This window comes from Cinclus cinclus, chromosome 7, assembly GCF_963662255.1.
Source record: "Cinclus cinclus chromosome 7, bCinCin1.1, whole genome shotgun sequence".
In the NCBI taxonomy this organism is placed as follows: domain Eukaryota; kingdom Metazoa; phylum Chordata; class Aves; order Passeriformes; family Cinclidae; genus Cinclus; species Cinclus cinclus.
In genome coordinates, this window is record NC_085052.1 from 19,473,338 (window position 1) to 19,492,103 (window position 18,766).

Genomic DNA, 18,766 nt, shown 5'->3' on the forward strand with positions numbered 1-18,766 from the left:
AGGGTGCAAGGAAGGTGGAGAACCAGCACTGCAAAACTTGGTGGGGACTTTCCTATTGCCATTCTGCGGGGGCTTCCAAAGGCCTAGGAATATGGACACAACCCCCTGCTGGTCTGTGGGAAGCAGCACAGACTGCCTGCTATTGGGATCCCATCCATCATCCCACCTGGACAGCTTCAGCCTGCCACCACGTCAGCCACCCTATCTGCTGGCACAGATCCTCCAGAGAGGTGAACAAAGAGCCAAACAACCTTCCTCGGTGTGCTGGGAACAGCCACCTACCTATCTTACCTGCTGAGCCTGGTGGGGGAGCCCAGGCCTGAAGCTGCTGAGTAAGAACAGACTGTGTCCCTTGAATAGCACAACTCCCCTTCTCCAGTGGCATCAGCTCCATCTCCTCTTGAGGTGTTTTCACAGCTCACTCACTGCTACCTGGGACACTTCCACTTGTTGCAGCAAACAGCATGACTAAAGAATGTCATGGAGTCATGCTTCCATCTCCCCATTACACACAGCTCTGGCTCTCTCTGAAGGTTGCCAGCCATACCCATACACACTTGTGCAGTGTGTGCTGGAGGAAGCCCACCATGCCTGCTTGAGCAGAGATGGTGTGACCATCTGCTTCCTTGTTCCTGGAAAAGCAACCTCAGGCAACCTCAGACCTGTTCTCAAGGTGAAGTCCTGCCTCCTGTGCCAAGCAGCATGTGTTTCTGGCCCACAGGACTTGGGGTTTCCCCTAGGAGTATAGCACATGCAGCTTTTATCCCTCCCACATCCCAGAAGGGAACTCATCTCTCCTTCCTCCATCAGCAGCATCCCCTGCTCTGTGTTACCCAACACATCTGTCCTGGATCATGGGCTTGAACTGCAGGCCCCATTTGCTTGGCTAATTCCTCCCCATCTTCACATATTCCTAGGGTACAGGAATGACCCTCTGGGCATTGCTGGGACTGGCGGAAAAGAGGAGCCATCCAGCTGCAAGGCACTGCTCAGAGCAGCACCAGCTCCCTGCCCTGGAGTGCAGCACTCTTGCCAGATGGCACAGCCTCCCTGTGCCAGCCAGACTGCTTCAATTAAGGGCCAGCCTTTGGCAAGCAGCATATGTTAAAGCCATTCTTCTGTTCCTGCAGCTCCTTGAACGTGACCTAGTAATGCAGGTGCTATTTTCTTTCCTCCCATGACAGTCGGCTGACTTGCAAAGCTGATGCCCTGCAGGCAGGTGGCAAACATACAGTCAGCCTATCTGAGGCAGGAGTGTTTAGTAGCCATGGAAAAGGGTGCTCCAGAAACACAGGAGGCAGCAGGAGTGCAGCCCTGCTCTGAACTGTGCTAGTGTACAGCTGACATGTTCCAGCCACTCAGTCGGCTGATCCTCTAACATACTCTTCCCCTTTGCATTTTGATTTCCCTGGGGTCTGCTAACATCTGCAAACAACGGCCCTAAATACTCGGCCTTGCTTTTTGCACAAATCCTGTGCTCTGCTCCATCCCTGGAGTCCCAACAGCTACTGGCAAGAGGCTGCTGAGTCTCTCTCATGTTGCCTCCACAGTGAGTTTGCTCTGAAACCCTTACTGGAAACCAAGTCCTTGACCAGTAAGTATGGCAGAGAGAAATCTCCTCTCCCTGAAAGCTTTCTAAACCTTCCCTTTCTGACAGCTTGCCTTTGAGCACTGAAGCCATTTGTATATCTCTGCATAAAATGCTTTTACTCCCATTGTGGCTATCAAGTTGGTTTTGGCAAACCCCAGCCACCCACTGTTCTTCTGGTTTTCTCCTCTAAGGGCCTGTAAATCAGCTCCTCTGCTGTTATGAGCTATTAATCCAGATGTATGCCCTCAGAGAACCCCTCCTCCCATCGTCAGCCCCGCGTTTGCTCTCTCTCCGTCTCTCTCTCTCTCTCTCTCTCTCACCCTCTCTCCCTCTCTCCGGTTTCCACTCTGCCCACAGTACTATTACCGTGCTGGTACTCGCCGCTCCATTTGGGCTAGAGCTTGCCGAGCCTGCGGGCACAGATCTGATTCCACTCGGAGCGGGCAGAAAGCCAGCCCTGCTTCAGGGCAGGAAGGGCTCAGGACGCAAGAGAGAGAGCTGCAGGATGGGGCAGAACCCACCGGCCACATAAAATATAAGGAACTTCCCCACCGGCAGGGCAAAGGGTGTAAGCGCCAGCGCTGGGACTTGCCGTCTCCTCTCCCCTCCACGAGAGCAACTGTCTCTCCAGCCTGGATCTTCCCAACATCCCCTAGCCCAGCTGGCCGCATGGCCGGCCCAGAGGCAACCAGGGACCGGCTCCTGTAGCTGCTGGAGCGAGAGCGAGCCCAGGCCCCTTCCGCTGGGACGGGCAGCCCAAGCACGGGAACTTTTAAACCTCTGCAGCGTTCCACTCCCTTTCCCTGGGAAGCGCTCTCCCGCTGGCCCTGCCTGTTCCCCCCGGACCCACATCCCGGCACGGCCGCTTACCTCCATCCCAGCCTCGGGCCGGCCGCCGCGCCTCGCCGCGGCACCGGGAAAGTCCCGACCCGACTCCGCCTCCCGGGGCTTCCCGGACCCGGCTCCGCCCGGAGGAGACAGCAGGAGGGCGGGCCCGGGGACCCCCGAAGGGACGGGCATCTCCGGGCTGCTGCATGCCTGTGACATCGCCTATCCGCCACCTGGCTGGCACTCGGGTCAGGGAAGCGAGCCCCGGGCTCATGGCTGTTCTCTGAGGGGGGAACAGGACCCTTCACCCCACTCCCAAAGCCAGCTGCTACTCCAGCGGAGAAGGACCATCTGCCTCACCCGTGGCTGATTTTCACTTTTATTATTGTAAACTCACTGTTGTCTTTATATATACTTTTTAAAAAATATATTAGATACAAAAGTCAGAAAGGCTCCTCTTTGAACTACATATACTGGTGAATTTACAGGCCGGTTTGGAAAAGGTGGGCAAATAGGAAATCCCAATTAGATCAATGCGCACAGTAGCAGCAGCAGTAAATGCCCCTCTCCAGGGACAAGGGGATTTTATATATATATGTATGTATATATATATTTTTGTAGATCTGTACATACACACACAGGCACGCACACACAGCACTCAAACCTCTCAACACCCCAACCCCGGGCTGTGCCTCAGTCCAAGGAAGCTGCAGTTGAGCAGGACGGGCTCCCACCAGGCAGGCAGGTATCGGCCAAGGCACCAGAGGACGGATTTGAGAGTCCCAGAAGAATGGGGCACACGCTTCCTCTGTTCCTACAGAAGTGCTTCCCCTTTGCATGGCTGTGCTCCCTGGGACACTCCCTGGCTGGCACTGACACACAGGGAAGTCCACTGCTCTGCAGGCACAGTGCCTGCAGGACATCCCCCATATGATGGAAAATTTGGAGACTCATTACCCAAATTAGCTGGAAGCAGGGGAATGTTGTGACCAGGGAGGTGAAACCTGCCTCAGCAATTCTCAAAGCTGATAAAATGTGGGGGGAAGGCATTGACTGATGGCATAGAAGGCTCTGAGCAGTGAGAGCCCTGGTGTAGTGGCGTCAGCATAGTCCAGCTGGGGCTGCTGGAATCATCCTGCAGAGTGAGACACCATCCCCACCTGGGAAGGCAGGCAGAGAGATTCCCTGCTGCCATACTCATGGGGGTTGCATACAGACTGGCAGTGCAGTCACTTCCCAAGGAAGGGAAAAGGCACTCTGTGTTTTTGGCTCCTCTGACAGTCATGGTAGCCAGCTGGAAGGCTTGCTCAGCTGAACCTTACGCCTGTGAAGGAGGGAAGAACACAGATCTCACCCCCTTCCAGCACACCAGGCTTGTGTGGTGAAGACAGGGTGAGCCCCCTGTTCCCTCATGTCCCTTACAGGAGGAAACCTCTGTATGATTGCCTTCAGCAGCTCAACTCAGACCAGGCTACCCCAGAGGCTCAGGGGCAGATCCTGCTTCTGCTGATAGCACCAGGTCGGCATCCCCACAGCCCAGCAGTGACCCCAAACCCTGTGGGCAGGGAGAGGACAGCTCTTGCAGGGGTAGCAGCTGCCAGAGGAGCTCTGGACACAGCTCCTGCTGAGAGTGGAGGGCACTGCAGACCCATGTGCACACACATACACATACACACACACACTGCAGCGGGGTTTTCAGAGATATTCAAGGTGGGGAGTCACTGTCAGAGCCCAGTTCGGGGTCTCCACTGTGGGCTGCCTCCTGTGGGGATCAGGCCATAGCCAGACCCTCCACGTGGTTGTGGATGTGGGCCATACTGGACAGGCTGCTCTCGCCTTTGTAACTTTTGGGAGCCCGGCTGGCTTTCAGCAGGACCAAGAAGGTGTCTGTGGAGATGGCCCCAAACTCAAAGGTGAACGTTCCATAGAAAACCAGAACATCAATGATGAACATCCACTCACAGAGGGCAGCGACGTGCTGTAGCACAAAGCTCTCCTGGATGAAGAACACACCACCTGAGAGTATCCCAGTCAAGGAAAGTACAGCTGAAACCAACCACCCCATGGAAGACCATGTCCCACTGTCACTTCATGCTGGGGGGCAGGTGAGTACCCATCCTCTGCAGGAAACACATCACCATTCCTAACAGTGAAAAACCCCCACATGCTTCTCCCAGCACCAGGAGGGCCCTGGCACAGGTGAAGCAGTGGCACATATGCCCAAAAGAGCCTTGGTAAATCACGGCACTGATGCCAGGCTGGGATTATCTGAAGAGGCCGGGGCAGGAGGAGCTCAAGCTGCTTCTCTCAGTGCCATCAAGGTGCCCAGACGCCTCAACTTCCCCACATTCTTGCTGCTTTCTCAAGCTAGGTTGGTGGTCCCCATACTCCTGCAGGATGCAGTCGAAGATGAAAAACTCACTTTGAAACAGGGTTTGGACTGTTGCATCCCAGTCTCACAGCACTGTCCTTCTGAGCTGCAGGCTGGCCCACCCCAGAGAGGGGGCTTGCTCCCACTTCTCCAGATCCTACCACTAAAAGAATTTCTTCACCCTTCTCTCATCCCCACCAAAAATCTCCAAGGAAACTTACTGCAAGAGCTACTGTGAGTGAGGGGAGGAGGCATGTACATCCCCCAGCTCTCCAGGCGAAGCCTCCAGCAGTACCATGCCTTCTGCAAGTGAGACCAAGATCTGGGAGAGCTGCAGAGGCAGGGACCTGGCCTGTATAGTGTAGAGCCCTTTGCTCACTCCCCCCATCCCATCAGGAAAGATCCCAGCCCTTTCCCCACACAGTCTACACCACAGCTTGCTGCTTGCCCACTGCCAGTTCCCAGAACAGGATGCCAGTTACAGAGCAGGATGGCCACAGCAGATGGGCACCAGTCCTGTCTTCCTTGTCCTTACATGCCCTTCCTGTCCCTCCCAGCTAGCATGGCCCTGCAGCAGTCCTCCCTCTCTTAGCTCCCTGCCCACTTCCCAGCCTCCCTGCCTGCTGTGGCGATGGAGCAGGACCCTCTGGTATGTGCCAGGCCCACCAGCACCCCCAGGCTCCTCTTGTGCTGCTTGCCTCAGCCAGAACTCAGCCAGCCTGTTTGGGATCCATGGACACTGCATGCCCTTTTTTCCCCTTCCTGCCCAATAACCCCTACTTTGTTTCCCACTTTATCCCTAACCTCAGTCCCAAATAAGCTCTTCACTCCCCAGCCAGACACTTGGGGCTATTCTTTGAGCTCCAGCCCACCTGATGCCATGCCCTCCCTCCCTGGTAAAGTGTTTGCAGACCCCAGTACCTGCTCACCAAGCCCTTCCTTGTCTCATGGGCAGGTTGGCTGGCGAGTGCCTGGAAGTTCTGGCTGGCAGAGGTGCTGCCATGCACCCACCTGGCACCCACACACAGCATTTTTGTACTCAGCTTCAGTCAGAGAGGTAACCCAGATGGACTTCGCATTGCCAAGGGCTCAAAATATCTTTGTCTTATTAAAAAAACCCAACAATTAACCAGACCTGGGGGGTGTGTGACTGGAGCCGGCAGTGGTGGCTGGGCTGCAGCAGTCAGGGCAGGGCTGGTTTGGGGCACCCCAGCACCCCCAGACACACCCACCAGCATCCCTTCCCCCCCTCAGCCTCTGCCCAGCCCGGGTACTGCTGCTCCACCAGCCTACACCTGCAGTGAACTGCCCACCCTCAGTGCCCTGCCCAGCTCCTCTTCTGGTACCATACCTCACTCCCAGACCAAAGGATAGAGAATATGGGGCCCATACCCCACTGTGAGGACCACCTTTCACCAGCCTATTACCAGTCTTCTTCCCACACCCTTCAGGATACTGAAGACGAGGGTGAAGAAGGCCACAGTGGTGAGGATGCTACGTAAGTGGCCGGTCCAGTACTGCCCTCGGGTTTTGGCCATGCGGTAGGTGAGGATGGACTGCAGGAGCAGGAACAGCATGCTGGTGGGAAAGGCCACCCCTGCCCCAATGTAGTGTAGCACCTTGGCGTGATCCACCTGTGGGGAAGAGACCATCAGTGCCAACACCCTGGGACACTGCCTGTCACAGTATGGCTCTGCTCCAGGAGTTGGACTCCTGCCCAGGAAGGTGTGCAGACAGTGCCAGGAGCAGCAGGTCCAAGCAGCTCAGCCTGTGCCTGACTTCTGGCTAAAGAGCAGACTTGGATCCAACATCTACTGCTGGGATCTCAAAGAGTTCTGTTTCTTTTATACATGGGCCAGCAGCCCTGCAGGGGGCAGGGGCTGCCCTCTGCCCTGAGCAGCATCAGGGACTGCCTGCACCCTTCCTGAGGGTCACAGCCCAGTGCTGCTCATGACTGGGGCACCAGGGGGATCGGGGCCTGCAAAGCTTCTCCCAGAGCTGGTGTGGGAGCAGCCTCCTGCCAAGCAGGAGGGACTGGCTGCAGGCAGCTGCAGGGAGGCTGGTGCCTGGCAGTGCAGGCAGGGGCTGAGCACCGCCATGTGCTGCCAAGCTTGGGCCTGCTCTGGTCCCTGTGAGCACAGGCTCTGCCCCAACAGTTTCTTGGTGTGACTCCCTGGGCAGGATTGGGAGCAGCCTGAACAGCATGTCCTGTGCCTGCATGTGCCCATGGAGAGGACAGACAGTGCAGAGGGGGCTCAGGTAAGCATTAAACCAAACCCAGCAGCTTAATCTGGACTCGAATTATGAATACACAAAGAGGACTCCCGGTACCCTGGGAAGCACAACACTGACTCAGGGGAACGGAAGGACTGCACTACCACCACAAACCCTACCCTGCTGAGCACAGCCATTGCCCCGCTCCAGCCAAGACCCTCTCCTGCCCCCCTACCCCAGGGACTCCTGAGGAGATGCCTTACCTGAAAGTTGCCAACCATGGTGAGGCCAGCAGCACAGACCCAGCCAGTGGCCAGCCCCAGAGTGTTGAGGAGAGATGGCCCCAGGCGCTCCAGGAGATGGGCATAGCGGAGCAGTCCCACCAGGATGACTGCAGGAGGGAAACAGCCCTATCACATGCTATGGTCTCCAGGCCCCCTCATCCCACTGCTGCCCCATGCCAGGTGGGTGCAGGGCAGCCTCTCCAGCCCTGATTTCCCGGCAGCAGGCACTTACCCATGAAGGAGCCCAGGCTGCAGATGAGGCTGAAGAAGCAGCTCTCGGGAGGCAGGGTGCCACACTTGCTGCAGGGACAAACAAGACCCACGGAGCCCTCAGACAGGGGGCACTGGGGTGTGTGCTTGGCTCCTTCCCCAGGACACCTTCCTGAGTTGCCCTGGAGGGGTCTCAGCACAGCTCTGCCCGTGCTCCCACCCTGAGCCTACTCACCTGACAAGGGGGATGTGATCCAGCGTGCAGCAGGAGCTGGGGCCGTCCATGTCACATGACTGGTTGTAACTCCTGCCAGCAGCAAAGGGATAGGTTAGGAGAGCCAAGATGCTGCCCAGGACCCTCCTGTCTCCTGCCCACGGGCCCTGCAAGGGCAGTCGAGTTGCTCCATAGTGAGTGCAGCCCAAACCCAGGGATGTGCCCACACCCTCCAGGGAGGGACCCACTGCCCAACAGGTAGCATCACACCTGTGTTTCCACAGCCTGTTCCCTGCCTGCTGGCTCTGCTGCTCACCCAGAGCCCCAGCCTGCAAGCGAGGGGCCATAGCAGGGCAGAGGCTGTGGGCTAGGGGGGCTCTGGCAGCCCCACGAACAGACAGGAGCAGCAACACCCACCTGCCAGCCCCTCACATATTCCCATATTCTCACATATTGGATGGAAGCACCAGCGAACCTGGGCGTGCCACTGACAGCTCCAGGTTTATAGGGTGGGGTTGGAATGGTGACCTGTGTGGGAAATGCCACAGGCACCCCAGGGCAGTGCCACCAAATCTGGGAGGGAGGGAGGGAGCTGGGAGACACTGCCTGAGGTACATGACCAGAGCCAGCCCCCAGGCTGCCCTGGAGCCAGGCACAGCAGCAGTGCACCTGAGCTAGTCCCAGCACTGCCGGGCTGGGCAGGGCTTTGCTGCCTGCACCCACTGCAGTGCCCTGGGAGCACCCCCTGCACCCACAGACCTGTGAGTCCAGACACCCTGAGTCTTATCAGCCCTTCCTGTACCACAGCAACTTCCTGCAACCCTAACCAAACTCCCACCACGGGGGTTCATGTGCCCTCACCCTCCCAGCTCCCACTGGAAGAGGATTTTTGGGTACCTCTTTGCTGCAGCATCACCCAGGTGTCCAGCACTTCTGCCTGGTACGGCCTAGAGGGACCCCCTGCTCACACCACAGGCAGTGAGTGCCCCAAAAGGCCTCTTCACACACCACAAGTTCCACGTGTGGGGGGAATTGAGGGGGGAGCTGTGAGGGGTAGTGCTGGCCTGTCCCTCGCCCAGGCTGTCCATCCACCACCTCCAGCTATGCAGCAAGCACATGGTTAGAAAAGCCTTTTTGGAAAGGGCTGGGCTGGGCTCTGATGTTTTTTCAGTCTCCTCAGTTTACTGGTGGCTTTGTTTTCCAACCACTAAACCCAGGCGAGGCGTGGAGCCCCATGGCCTCCTCAAAGGCTGCTCTTGGGGCTGTGTTTGGTTTGGGAAGGTTTTTTTTTTATTATTATTTTGTTTAAAGCAAGCAGCCCAAGGCCGGGAAGCATTATTCGTCATTAAGGGCTGGCTGCACAGCAGAGACAACCCGACACACACATTCTTCCCGGGGCAGAATCAGCCATCAGGCAGGAAATGGCAGCAGGCTTTTTTTTTTTTTTTTTTTTTTTTTTTTTTCACTTCAGACACTCCAGCAAGAATTAAACTAACATGGATCTTTCTGGGCAGATTTTTAAGGCTACGCTACAAGCCAAAAACTCCACTGAAGGAGTTGCCAAGAGACCAAATAGTGTTTCTTTTCCCAGCCCTTGTCTCTTCCATGCCTCATCCCCCATTTGGGGGGTGTTGCAGGCAGCTCTGCCCATGGGGTGTCCCGGTGCTGCAGGACCATCCCATCCCCCTGGCACTGCCAGATTTAGCCTCAAGCAAGCAAGTCACAACCTTTTCCATGGAGACACAGCCCTCTGTAATTCACTGACCACTTGTTTTCATACTTTCTCCATGCTTTTTTTTCAATGGCTTCCTTCTCGCCGCCTGGTTTGCAGCAAGGCTGGACTGTTCACCAAAGCAGCCATTACCACAGGCGAGCCTGGGCAGGGGAGGGAGGGCAGCCCAGCCTGACAACAGCTCGGCCCCAAGCAGTTCTGCTCCCAAAAGCCACTCAGCTGGGCAGGAGGCACATGCCCTGTAGCATTTGCACCCCCTCACCAGCATGGGGTCTGCTGCATTACCAGCACCAGTCTGCTGGGGAAGAAGGAGACTCTGTGCCCCTTTAATGCTCCCACCTCTCCCATCATCCTCAACCCCCTTCAGCACAGTCATGGTGTGGGGAGTGCCTCAGCTACCCAGTGGTCAGGCACAGCTTGGCATACTTCAAGTGGGACAGGTATGGAGGGACTTTGCATTATGAGGCTTTAATCAAGCCAGGACGTGCCAAAAAGCCTCAGCTTCCCCCAGGCCTTACCAGTTGTGGACAGGGCAGATGTGGTTGTTGGACAGTGCCATGGCATATCTGGAGGAGAGACAACAACAGGGTTACCACAGCTACCCGCCTCCCTGCATCCCCATTCCCTGCCAGCACCCAGAGCAGCCCCAGGCACTAGCTGCCAGAGCAGAGGATACTGCCCTTACTGCGTGCCAGGGGCCAGCACTCATCCTGTGTTTAAAGCCAGCACCTCCTGGCTTTACAGAGCAAGAAAAAGAAAAACAAGCGCATGAGCACGTGCTCTGCGGAACTCCCACTGCTGGGACCAGGTTCCCCTGCCTTGTACCCCCATCCCTGCTGAGAGAACCACCTCCTGCTCCAGTTCAGGGCAGATGTTTCTATGGGGCCTCTTCTTCATCGTGCTGCTGTGCTCCACAGGCTCTGGAGGACTGCTCTGTCACAGAGCTTTCCTGGCATGCTGCTGGCATCGGGGCTCTCCACCAGCCTACAGCTGAGCCTGGTGCCACTCAATGGCACTAGCTCTGCTGTGCTTCCTCCAGCTCCCAGCTGGCCAGCAGTGGAGCTAAAAGAAGTCTGGAAAAGTAGCCAGTGCACTGGGAGGGCATTATGGGCAGATCAGCTCCATCAAGCATCTCACTGCAGAGTCACCCTTGTGTCTCTGTCAGTGTAAGGAGGGGTTCATGACGTGCATCCTGCTCCACTCCAAGGGGTCTCTCACCCCATGGCCCCCACCCCAGGCATCAAGGATCCCTCCTGCCCAGCAGCCACAGCAGTGGCAGCACCCTGCTGTTCAAACCACTGGCAGCTGTGAACAGCTCAGGTTAAAAATAGGCCCCAACACCAGTATGAAAACTCCTCTCCTTCCTGAGCTGGCCATGAAACAGCTGGGCTGCAAAAAGATCCCAGAACAGAGGCAAAGAGCAGGACAGGTGGGGGAAACCAAGGAACAGCATCCCGAGCCACCAAGAAGCAGACGCCTCAACGAGCCATCTCCCAGCACAGGTCTCCAAAAAGGAGACTCCCAGAGTAGCTCAGGCTGTGAGGACCATAAGCAGCAACTCCCACTTGTGCTGCTTTGGTTTGGAGGGGCATCTGCCTCCCAGGGTCATTCACAGGAGACAGCCCATGCTTTGCAAAGTGCCCCAGGAAAAAGCGTGGAGCCTAAGTTCCTAGCACCGGGTTCAACATTCAGCTTTGCTGTAAAATAGGACAGGCGATACCTCAGGGCAAGCTCTTGGAGGAACCTGTGTGCATATGGGGTGCATCTGCTCCATCCCACATCCCAGGAAGTCCCACCACCTGCACTGAAGCTCTCGGTACCTTTGAGAAAAGTCCTTCATTCACTGCTCGCCAGTGTTAAGGCCTGAGAAAGGGACTGCTGGGGTGGACTAGTACTGTTCACCCAAGTGACACAGCCTCTACTCCTAGCACAAGGCCCTTCCACCCATCCACCCCATGCTGTGGCTGCCCATGTACGCACTACAGCCCTGGCGCTGCGATGCCTGGGCTGGTGGCGTGGCTCCCGATCCCGCTACCGTGCCGCAGTCACGCCGGGACAGGGCACGCGATTCCGCAGGGTGTCAGGGAAGTAGGGACAGGGAGGCACACGCCAGCGCTGCTGCAGGGGACAGGGGGACCGCGCAGGGCGGCTGTGGGGGTTCACGGAGGTGTGGGAGCTGCTGAGTGTCCAGAAGTGTCCCAACACGACCGGGGACAGCGGCTCCCCGCTGCCTCCTGCCCGCTGCATCCCACCTCGCAGCGTCCCACTCTAAAGCATCCTCCAATCCCCAGCCCTCAGCTATCCCGCAGCACCCGACCCGGGCCCCGGCCCCAACGCCCGTGGGTGCGGGCTGGCGGCGAACCCGCGGCACTCACACGATCCACATGCCGGTGATGGTGAAGGCAGGCAGCGTGACGGGCAGGATCCCCCAGGCCGGCATCCTGGGGCCGGGCATGCCCCGCCGGACTACGGGCGAGCGGGGCCGCCGGGGAAACCTCCCCGCTGCCTCCTGCTGCCGGACCGCCGCCGGGCCGCGCTCTCCATGGGCGGCGGGGCCGGGGCCGGGCTGGCGGGCGGAGCGGGTCCGGCCGTGCGGAGCGGCGCCGGGACAGCCCAGGCCGGCTCCGCCCCGGGGCAGCGCGGGTCCCGCTCGGCGGCAGGACCGGGCCCGCCCCGTCCGGAGGCAGCGGGGAGCGGGCCGGGCCGGCGCGGCCCTCGGCGCCACGTGGCGGTCGCGCTGGCGGCCCGGGGGAGCGGGGCAGTGCTGGGGAAGGGCAGCCGGGGAGCAGGACGGCACGGAGCCGGGGGCGGGCGGCCGCGCAGCGCGCTCGGCTGAGCCGCAGCGAGGGACAGGCACAGCTCAGCAGAGAACACCCTTGCCGGCAGCTGGGGACCCGAACAGCTTTTTGCCAAGGTTGACTCGGGCATCGACATCGACGGTGGCTGCAGGGCTGGGGGCCTCACCCCCCCCCCCTCAGCTCCAGGTGATGCTGTCTCTGCCTGAACACCAGCCCTGGGCCCACATCTGCTGAAGTGTGGGCTCCCGTAAGAGTGGCCCAAAGGGCACTGTCAGAGGATGGGGCAGGAAGTACTGCAAGAGGGACACCTTGTTCAGTTCAGTCTTTTTCCATGGGGCTCAGCTCCTGAGAAGGCTGTGTTTGCAAGCCAGGAGTGACTGACTTCGTGCTCTCACTAAATGGCTGCAGCCACAATGCCAGTCACTGCCTGCACACACTCCTGCCCTGGTTACCCTGACCTCCCTATTCCCAGACACTTTTTACAACTAGGGATTTAAGTTTAGCAGCCACCCACCAACCCTCCTGCCCATTTTTTTTACACAGAAAACGTGAGGAAAGGAAGCACAACTTCCCCTGGCAGAGAAGCAGGGCTGTGGTAAGGCCACAGCTGTCCCATTTCCCTATTGGGAACTCAGCAGTAACTTGCCCTCTTGCCCCCTGGCTCCTTGTGGGGATGTGTTTTTAAGTCCCAACACCTCCTGCATCACCAAGGGGTGTGCACAGCCCTGGAGCACGGAACATCTGGTGCTCATAAAGCCTTCTGCAGAGAGGAGCTGCCCAGGTACAGCTCCGGCCCTGGCCTGTGTGGAGAGGAGCCCTGGCTGCCCACCCTTCCCCTGGAGCTGGTTACACAACCGCGGGAGCAGTGCTGCACACTGGGACTTGTAGTATTGGGGGAATCTCACGGCCCTCTGCCTTGAATCGTGCTCCAAGCAGCCTCCTCACGAGCCCAAGGTCTCACCTTGCTGTTCAGCCCATCAGTTCGGGTCAAGAGTTGCACCCTAGAACTTGGCTCCCGAGCCTGTTGTGCTCCCAAAGCTGTCCCGTGCGTTGCTGTCCGGCAGCGGGCCTGGCCCTCCCTCTCCCGGCGGCCTCCACACCACATGGACAGTGGGAACAGTGCCCGCTGCGCCGGGGCTGCCGCGTCCAGCAGCCTTGGCTCGGCTCGCAGCACTCCAGGGCCACAGGCGAGAAGCACAAGCGCTGCCGGGCTCCCCTCTGTGCAGCTGGGCTGAAAATGCCGGGCACGGTAGCTTCAGAATACGGCCTCTGTAACAGGCATAAATTTTTCCAGAGGAGTTCAACAGCTGGCCTTTGTAGGACTGAGGGTAACTTCTAAAAAAGCCAGCTCATTATTGATACTTCTGGGAAATCTTTCTTACAGACTGTTTGAGTATGCTCAGATCAAATTTTTAAATTTACACTAAAAGCAGCAGTGCTTCTGTTTCACAAGTTTCAGTGCCAAATGTATGCTTTACAACCAGGGCTTATCATTCCATAGAACTTCTCACATTAGTAAGCTTCATACCAATGAGGAAAACACCAGCTCTGCAGAAAGTGTCCCACAGGCACGTGCTAACTCCCAGTACCTATTTCTATTCTGTTTTAGCAGTAGAAGTCCTTGATGTAAATGTGAACAGAAGAACTAGGTAAATCCAAAACACAGTGATGTCTGTTCAGCCTACTCTGGAAAATATCTAGTTAGATCCTGAGTGAAAATGAGAAAGAAGTCCAAGACTAGAAAAAGTATATGCTAGGACAAATCTAAGGGGTACTGTCATAAAAACCACTCCTCACTAGCAGCCATTAGTAGTATGACTGGCTTTTATGTAATTTAGCTTACAAATAAAGAGTTCAAGAGACTTACTGATAAACATATCCGGTAGCACATGCTACCTGTCAGTTGATTCTGATCTCCTTCAATACTTTCCCTGATGCTTTTTTTCTCTGCAACATTAAACCTCGCTCTTGCAAAATCCAAACAACAGTCAAAAAAATATTTTTCTGGTTTTCCAGTCCATTCCTATTTACAGTTCAGTGAAAACTGTTTAAAGTGCAATTCTGTCTTTCCAGTCAACATTCCTTCCATTCTAGTTCCACTTCCTGCAGTCTTCTCGGGCGGCTTTTGCTTTGTACTGTAATTGTCTGAGTTAAGATGTAATGATCTCAGTAGAAGCTGAGTTTGCAAACATGGGTTAAAACATAGCATGTGCCCAAAACAGCTATCTGAAGGCAGCTGGCAAAATGGAGCTCTGCTATTAGCTGACACCATCCTGACATTGAGGCATTTGACAATTGAGCAATGGTTTACAAAGAGTTAATCATCTAAAGCTTTCAACAAGCAGAAAAACAGAGCTGTAAGTAGAAGTGAAAGCTCAGAAAGAGAATGACAGAGAGGAGGGCTGGATACAGAAGCACCATGAGCAGCACAAGGACTCACGTTAATGAAAACATCTAAGGGCTGGAAAGACACAATCTACAGGCAGTGGAGGGTGAGGAAGAGACAGCTGCAGCAGCAAAAATATCCCAGGAATGGTACAAATGGGGTTAGGGAACCAAGATTTATTAACAGACTTTCCTAGTATACACATTACTCTTCCATTATGCAATATTTAGACCTTTTCTCATGCAATTCAAACAAACTCCCAAGTTTTTAACCCCCTTACCAAGTCTGCAGGAGTCTCTTGGAATAGGGAAGTCACTGGTGCACACAACTCTGAGGACACTGTGGCACTGCATCTTGCCATGAAACGAAGTAGAAAATACCAGGAGGGAAGTGTAGCTGTTCAAATCCACTAGCACTGGAAGAACCCAGCATCTCTCATGCCCTCTCCGAGTCCTGCCCATGGAAACAAGGATTTCTTCTTCATCTGAGACTCACCAGTGTCAGCTGAGTTGTCACTGAGGTCTATGTTCTGGCACCATGACCAGATGCACAGAGCACCTGCTCCTCTGCTTTCATGGTGGTGCATGAGTATACACCAATGCAACACCAGAAATTTCACAGTCCATGTGAAACTACTGCTTTCTGAAAGAGCCGATGTCGCTATTACAGCTCTGCTTTATCCATGATGGGAACCATTCCTGAGTAGTCCCTTGATGGCTAACCTCCACTGCAGCAAACCCACCTCCCCCACCAAGAGCCATCAAGTCCCCCGTGCTCCCTTCAGACAGAGAACTTTGTTGAAGGATCTTGTTATATGAAGCCAGGGCACAACACCTTGACAAGTAAACTCTGTTTTTCCAAAGCTCTGAGCCAAAGCTCCGTGACAGAAAAGGAGTGCACCACTGGAACATTCATTTACAGGATGTATATTTATTACACTGTAAAAAGTCCATTGGATTTGTAGCCATTTACTCTGTATGTACACTGGTTGTATTCCCACACCAACTGCAGGTTCCTCTCCTTGCGGGATACACTGGGTTGGAGTCCCACCCATGCCCCTCCCAGTCACCAGGGGGATTTCCAAGACTGAAATTACTGAGAATTTAGCCAACTAGTTGAGGGAGCAGGAGGAGGATCAGCGATGCAGTGCTTTCCAGGCAGCCAGCTCTGCTCTTGGGCACGAGCAGGGAGAAGAGCGGGATGTCCTTGCGGCAAGATGGAAGCACGAGAATCACTGCCAGGGCCTCAGCTGCAGGGGCCTTCTGGGGGTAGAAGGACATAGGATCCCAACAAGAAGATGTAGAAGGGCGTGATCTCTTCAGAGCTTCCAAGAGAAACCATTGCAGACCTGCTGGGCACCTGTCAGCAGGTGCCACAGATCCCTACGTTTGTAGCTGAAGAGGATGTTCTCCTAAGGAAGGGGCTGGTCACCAAGAGACCAATGGGTAGTGAGTGGCAAACAACAATTGCCCCACAAGTGCTGTGTGAGACATGGTCATGGTGCTCTGCTCTCAGCATTTCCTTCCCATCTACTCAGCTAGGCAGTCTCTTCTGGATTTGCCTTCTCCAACCAGAAAGCCTGATTACACTTGTAGGAGCAGGGATAAAAACCCCTATCACACTTGCCTGCTGTTTAATCTGTATCTGGCTTGGGGATGGATTGCTGTCATCTGTGTTGCAGGAAAGAAAGCATGTGCCAACGGGCAAGAAGTCCTATGTAGCGATCTGGGAGCTGCACTGTAATCAATCCACATTTCTAATAAAATTCTCTACCTGCTGAACCCAGGCATACCCAGATCCCAAACAAAGCAGTGCAACCAGAAGAGTCAGCAGGAAAGCTAGGGAATGGCTGAGGAATTGCCCAGGGACTGGACTGAGTAATCTTGAGAGGCAGTCCTGTACTGCAGCCCTTCTCTGGTGTGACATCAACAAGTTTTTCCTCTTTACCAGATGAACTGGTGGCAGCTTGGTCCCAAGGCTGCTGGGCACGGGCATTGCCTGGCCCCTGAGATTGCAAAGGAGGGAAGGAGATTGGTCAGTGGAACTGAGCACTCCTCCATGGAGACAAGGATTTTTTGGGCAGATTTCTAGGTGATCCCACAAGAAGGGACATGTTCCAGAGGACTGTGGCAACAGCCCTTCTACTCAGATTAGCATCATCTTTTAAAACAAACATGCCCACTACCAGAGAACATTTGGCCAGCATCCTCCACCCACAGAGACCCCTCAGACAGTTCGACACCCTCCAACTAATTGACTTCAGAGCTCGTCATAGGGTCAGTGGGCCGTGGAGTAGCTAAGAGGGGAACAGGAGAGGTGGCTTCAATTAGGGCTGGGTTGAGAATGATTGGAAGAGTCATAGGTGGCACCCCAACCTGCAGCGGAGAGGCAAGAGGCTGCAGGATGAGCGGCGGCTGTGCTGTCGTAGGAGGTATGTCTGTAACGGGGCTTGACTTTGTTGAAGCTGATGCTGGGAAGGAAGGAGAAGCAGAGGTGCTGATGGTGGGTGAGGCAGGTGCAGTGGCTCTCTCAGACTCTGGAAGAAGGAAGAGACAATATAGATCCTTACACAGGTCCTGACAGTCACCTATTAGCTCAAAACTAAGCAGGGCTGAAAATCAACTCAGAGGCCTTTTCAGACTTGCCCCTTCATACAAGGCCCTGAAGACCAGGGGTCAGTCATAGGCATTCTGCCTACCCCAATAACCTCTGCAACAACGTATCCATACTGAAGCATAACATTTCACAGCACCAGAGGCCTGGTCACCAGAGATCATGCTAAAGCAAGGGAAAGCAGAAGTATGCCACTATGCTGGTAAAGTGATTCCAGAAAAAAAACAAAAAACAGGACTCACCACTGACACCTAGTTCACAAGGCTTCTCTGAAGGAGCCACATGGGTGGATGGTCTCACATCCCCTACAGGAGAAGGCGGCAGGGCAGACGCTATTGTTTTCTGATGCTGCTGCTCCACTGGTACACTGGGAACTGGATCTGGGAAGACAAAACCACATACCAGTTTGCTCACTCCTTTCACCCTCCCTCTATCTGCCCTTGTGCCAAGTTCCCACAGCCTCCTACAACTCATTTCATCAGCATCAAGGCACTATGGCACTGGGTACTGGACAAGGTGCAAGCACTGGTCCAAAACCTGTGTTCTTAAGGCTTCCCAGCCTCTTGTACCTTGGATGACTGTCTGTTTGAAGAGCTCATCCCGCAGCCGAGGTAAGAAACAGTCAATGCGCTCCCAGGTGATCTCCCAGAGATCTGAGTATCCTGTCCGTGAGTCAGCACTGTGGAATATCCCAGCTGTATCCATTACGAGCAGCATGTTCTTCAGAGATTCTGGAATGGCCTCCAGCTATAATCAGAGACAGGACACAGAATGGACAGATAGCAATGAACCAAAGCTCAAAAGAGCCGACGGGCTGCCTTGGAAACTGTGGCCAGGGCAAGAAACCATGGAACAAAATGGTTTGGAAAGGAATAAAGTTTAAAAACCCCAAAACCCCACACCAAATCAAAACATCTTTCAAGTTTAGAAGGCTGAAACGTGATGAATTGTTGTCCAAAGGATGGCATCCAGCATCTTACCAGTAAGTCACTGGAGCCAGCATGCATGTATTTGTCCATGAAGTCCAGGATTGTGAGCCACAGGGCAGCAAAGGTGGTCAGTGAGAGCAGTGGGGAGAGATGCTGTAGGAACACCTAGGAAAAAACACAACTGCTGTCAACAAGTTGTATAGGGACTTCTGCTCACTGACAAGCCAGTCTCACAAACTTGGATTCCCCCTCCTTGTGGCAGGCCAGGAACATGCACAGGACTGGTCTGAGGATACCACAGGCCTCTACTCTTCTGAGCTGCATATGTAAAGGACTGGATCCTGACTCCTTTGTGGAAGGCTCTGCAGTCTGCATCACTATGTCTTCTAGCCCTTCCATACCTCTGTCTCAGGTCATGACTATCAGCTTATGACATACATATTTCAACCCAAGAATAACCTGTCTTCAACTAATGTTGAGTGAAATACTTCTGTCTCTCTCTCTCTCTCTCTCTCTCTCTCATAGTCACAAACCTCTTCCTGACAACTTTTCCAAGGACTAAAATCATAGAGACAGTTCTGGAAAGAAAGCATGTC

At 55.0% G+C, this 18,766-nt stretch overlaps 2 protein-coding genes across 4 annotated transcripts in view; both read right to left on the minus strand.

Annotated features, from left to right (window-relative positions):
* Positions 1 to 3,880: 3,880 nt before the first annotated feature.
* Positions 3,881 to 11,965, minus strand: TMEM150A (transmembrane protein 150A). Its single transcript, XM_062496731.1, has 7 exons — positions 11,820 to 11,965; positions 9,963 to 10,010; positions 7,734 to 7,805; positions 7,521 to 7,588; positions 7,268 to 7,395; positions 6,247 to 6,424; positions 3,881 to 4,435 (listed from the first exon to the last, which is right to left on the minus strand). The coding sequence occupies exons 1-7, from the start codon at positions 11,897 to 11,899 to the stop codon at positions 4,191 to 4,193; spliced, it is 819 nt and encodes a 272-aa protein (XP_062352715.1). The 5' UTR covers positions 11,900 to 11,965; the 3' UTR covers positions 3,881 to 4,190.
* A 3,635-nt stretch (positions 11,966 to 15,600) lies between these two features.
* The window catches only part of GBF1 (golgi brefeldin A resistant guanine nucleotide exchange factor 1), a 102,380-nt gene continuing 99,214 nt past the window's right edge, over positions 15,601 to 18,766 (minus strand). For all 3 annotated transcript variants that reach the window (XM_062496717.1, XM_062496716.1, XM_062496718.1), the window contains 4 exons: positions 18,222 to 18,335; positions 17,811 to 17,988; positions 17,484 to 17,621; positions 15,601 to 17,164 (listed from right to left, as the gene is read on the minus strand). In XM_062496717.1, the coding sequence (XP_062352701.1) occupies positions 16,878 to 17,164; positions 17,484 to 17,621; positions 17,811 to 17,988; positions 18,222 to 18,335 (717 nt within the window). In that variant the 3' untranslated portion in view covers positions 15,601 to 16,877. The remainder of the gene's footprint in view (positions 17,165 to 17,483; positions 17,622 to 17,810; positions 17,989 to 18,221; positions 18,336 to 18,766) is intronic.

Coding starts and splice junctions, on each gene's coding strand:
- TMEM150A (XM_062496731.1), bottom strand. CDS start 11,899: ATGCCCGGCCCCAGGATGCCGGCCTGGGGGATCCTGCCCGTCACGCTG. Junction 10,011..11,819: donor ATCACCGGCATGTGGATCGT/GTGAGTGCCGCG, acceptor TCTCTCCTCCAG/ATATGCCATGGCACTGTCCA. Junction 6,425..7,267: donor CCATGGTTGGCAACTTTCAG/GTAAGGCATCTC, acceptor TCTTCCCCACAG/GTGGATCACGCCAAGGTGCT.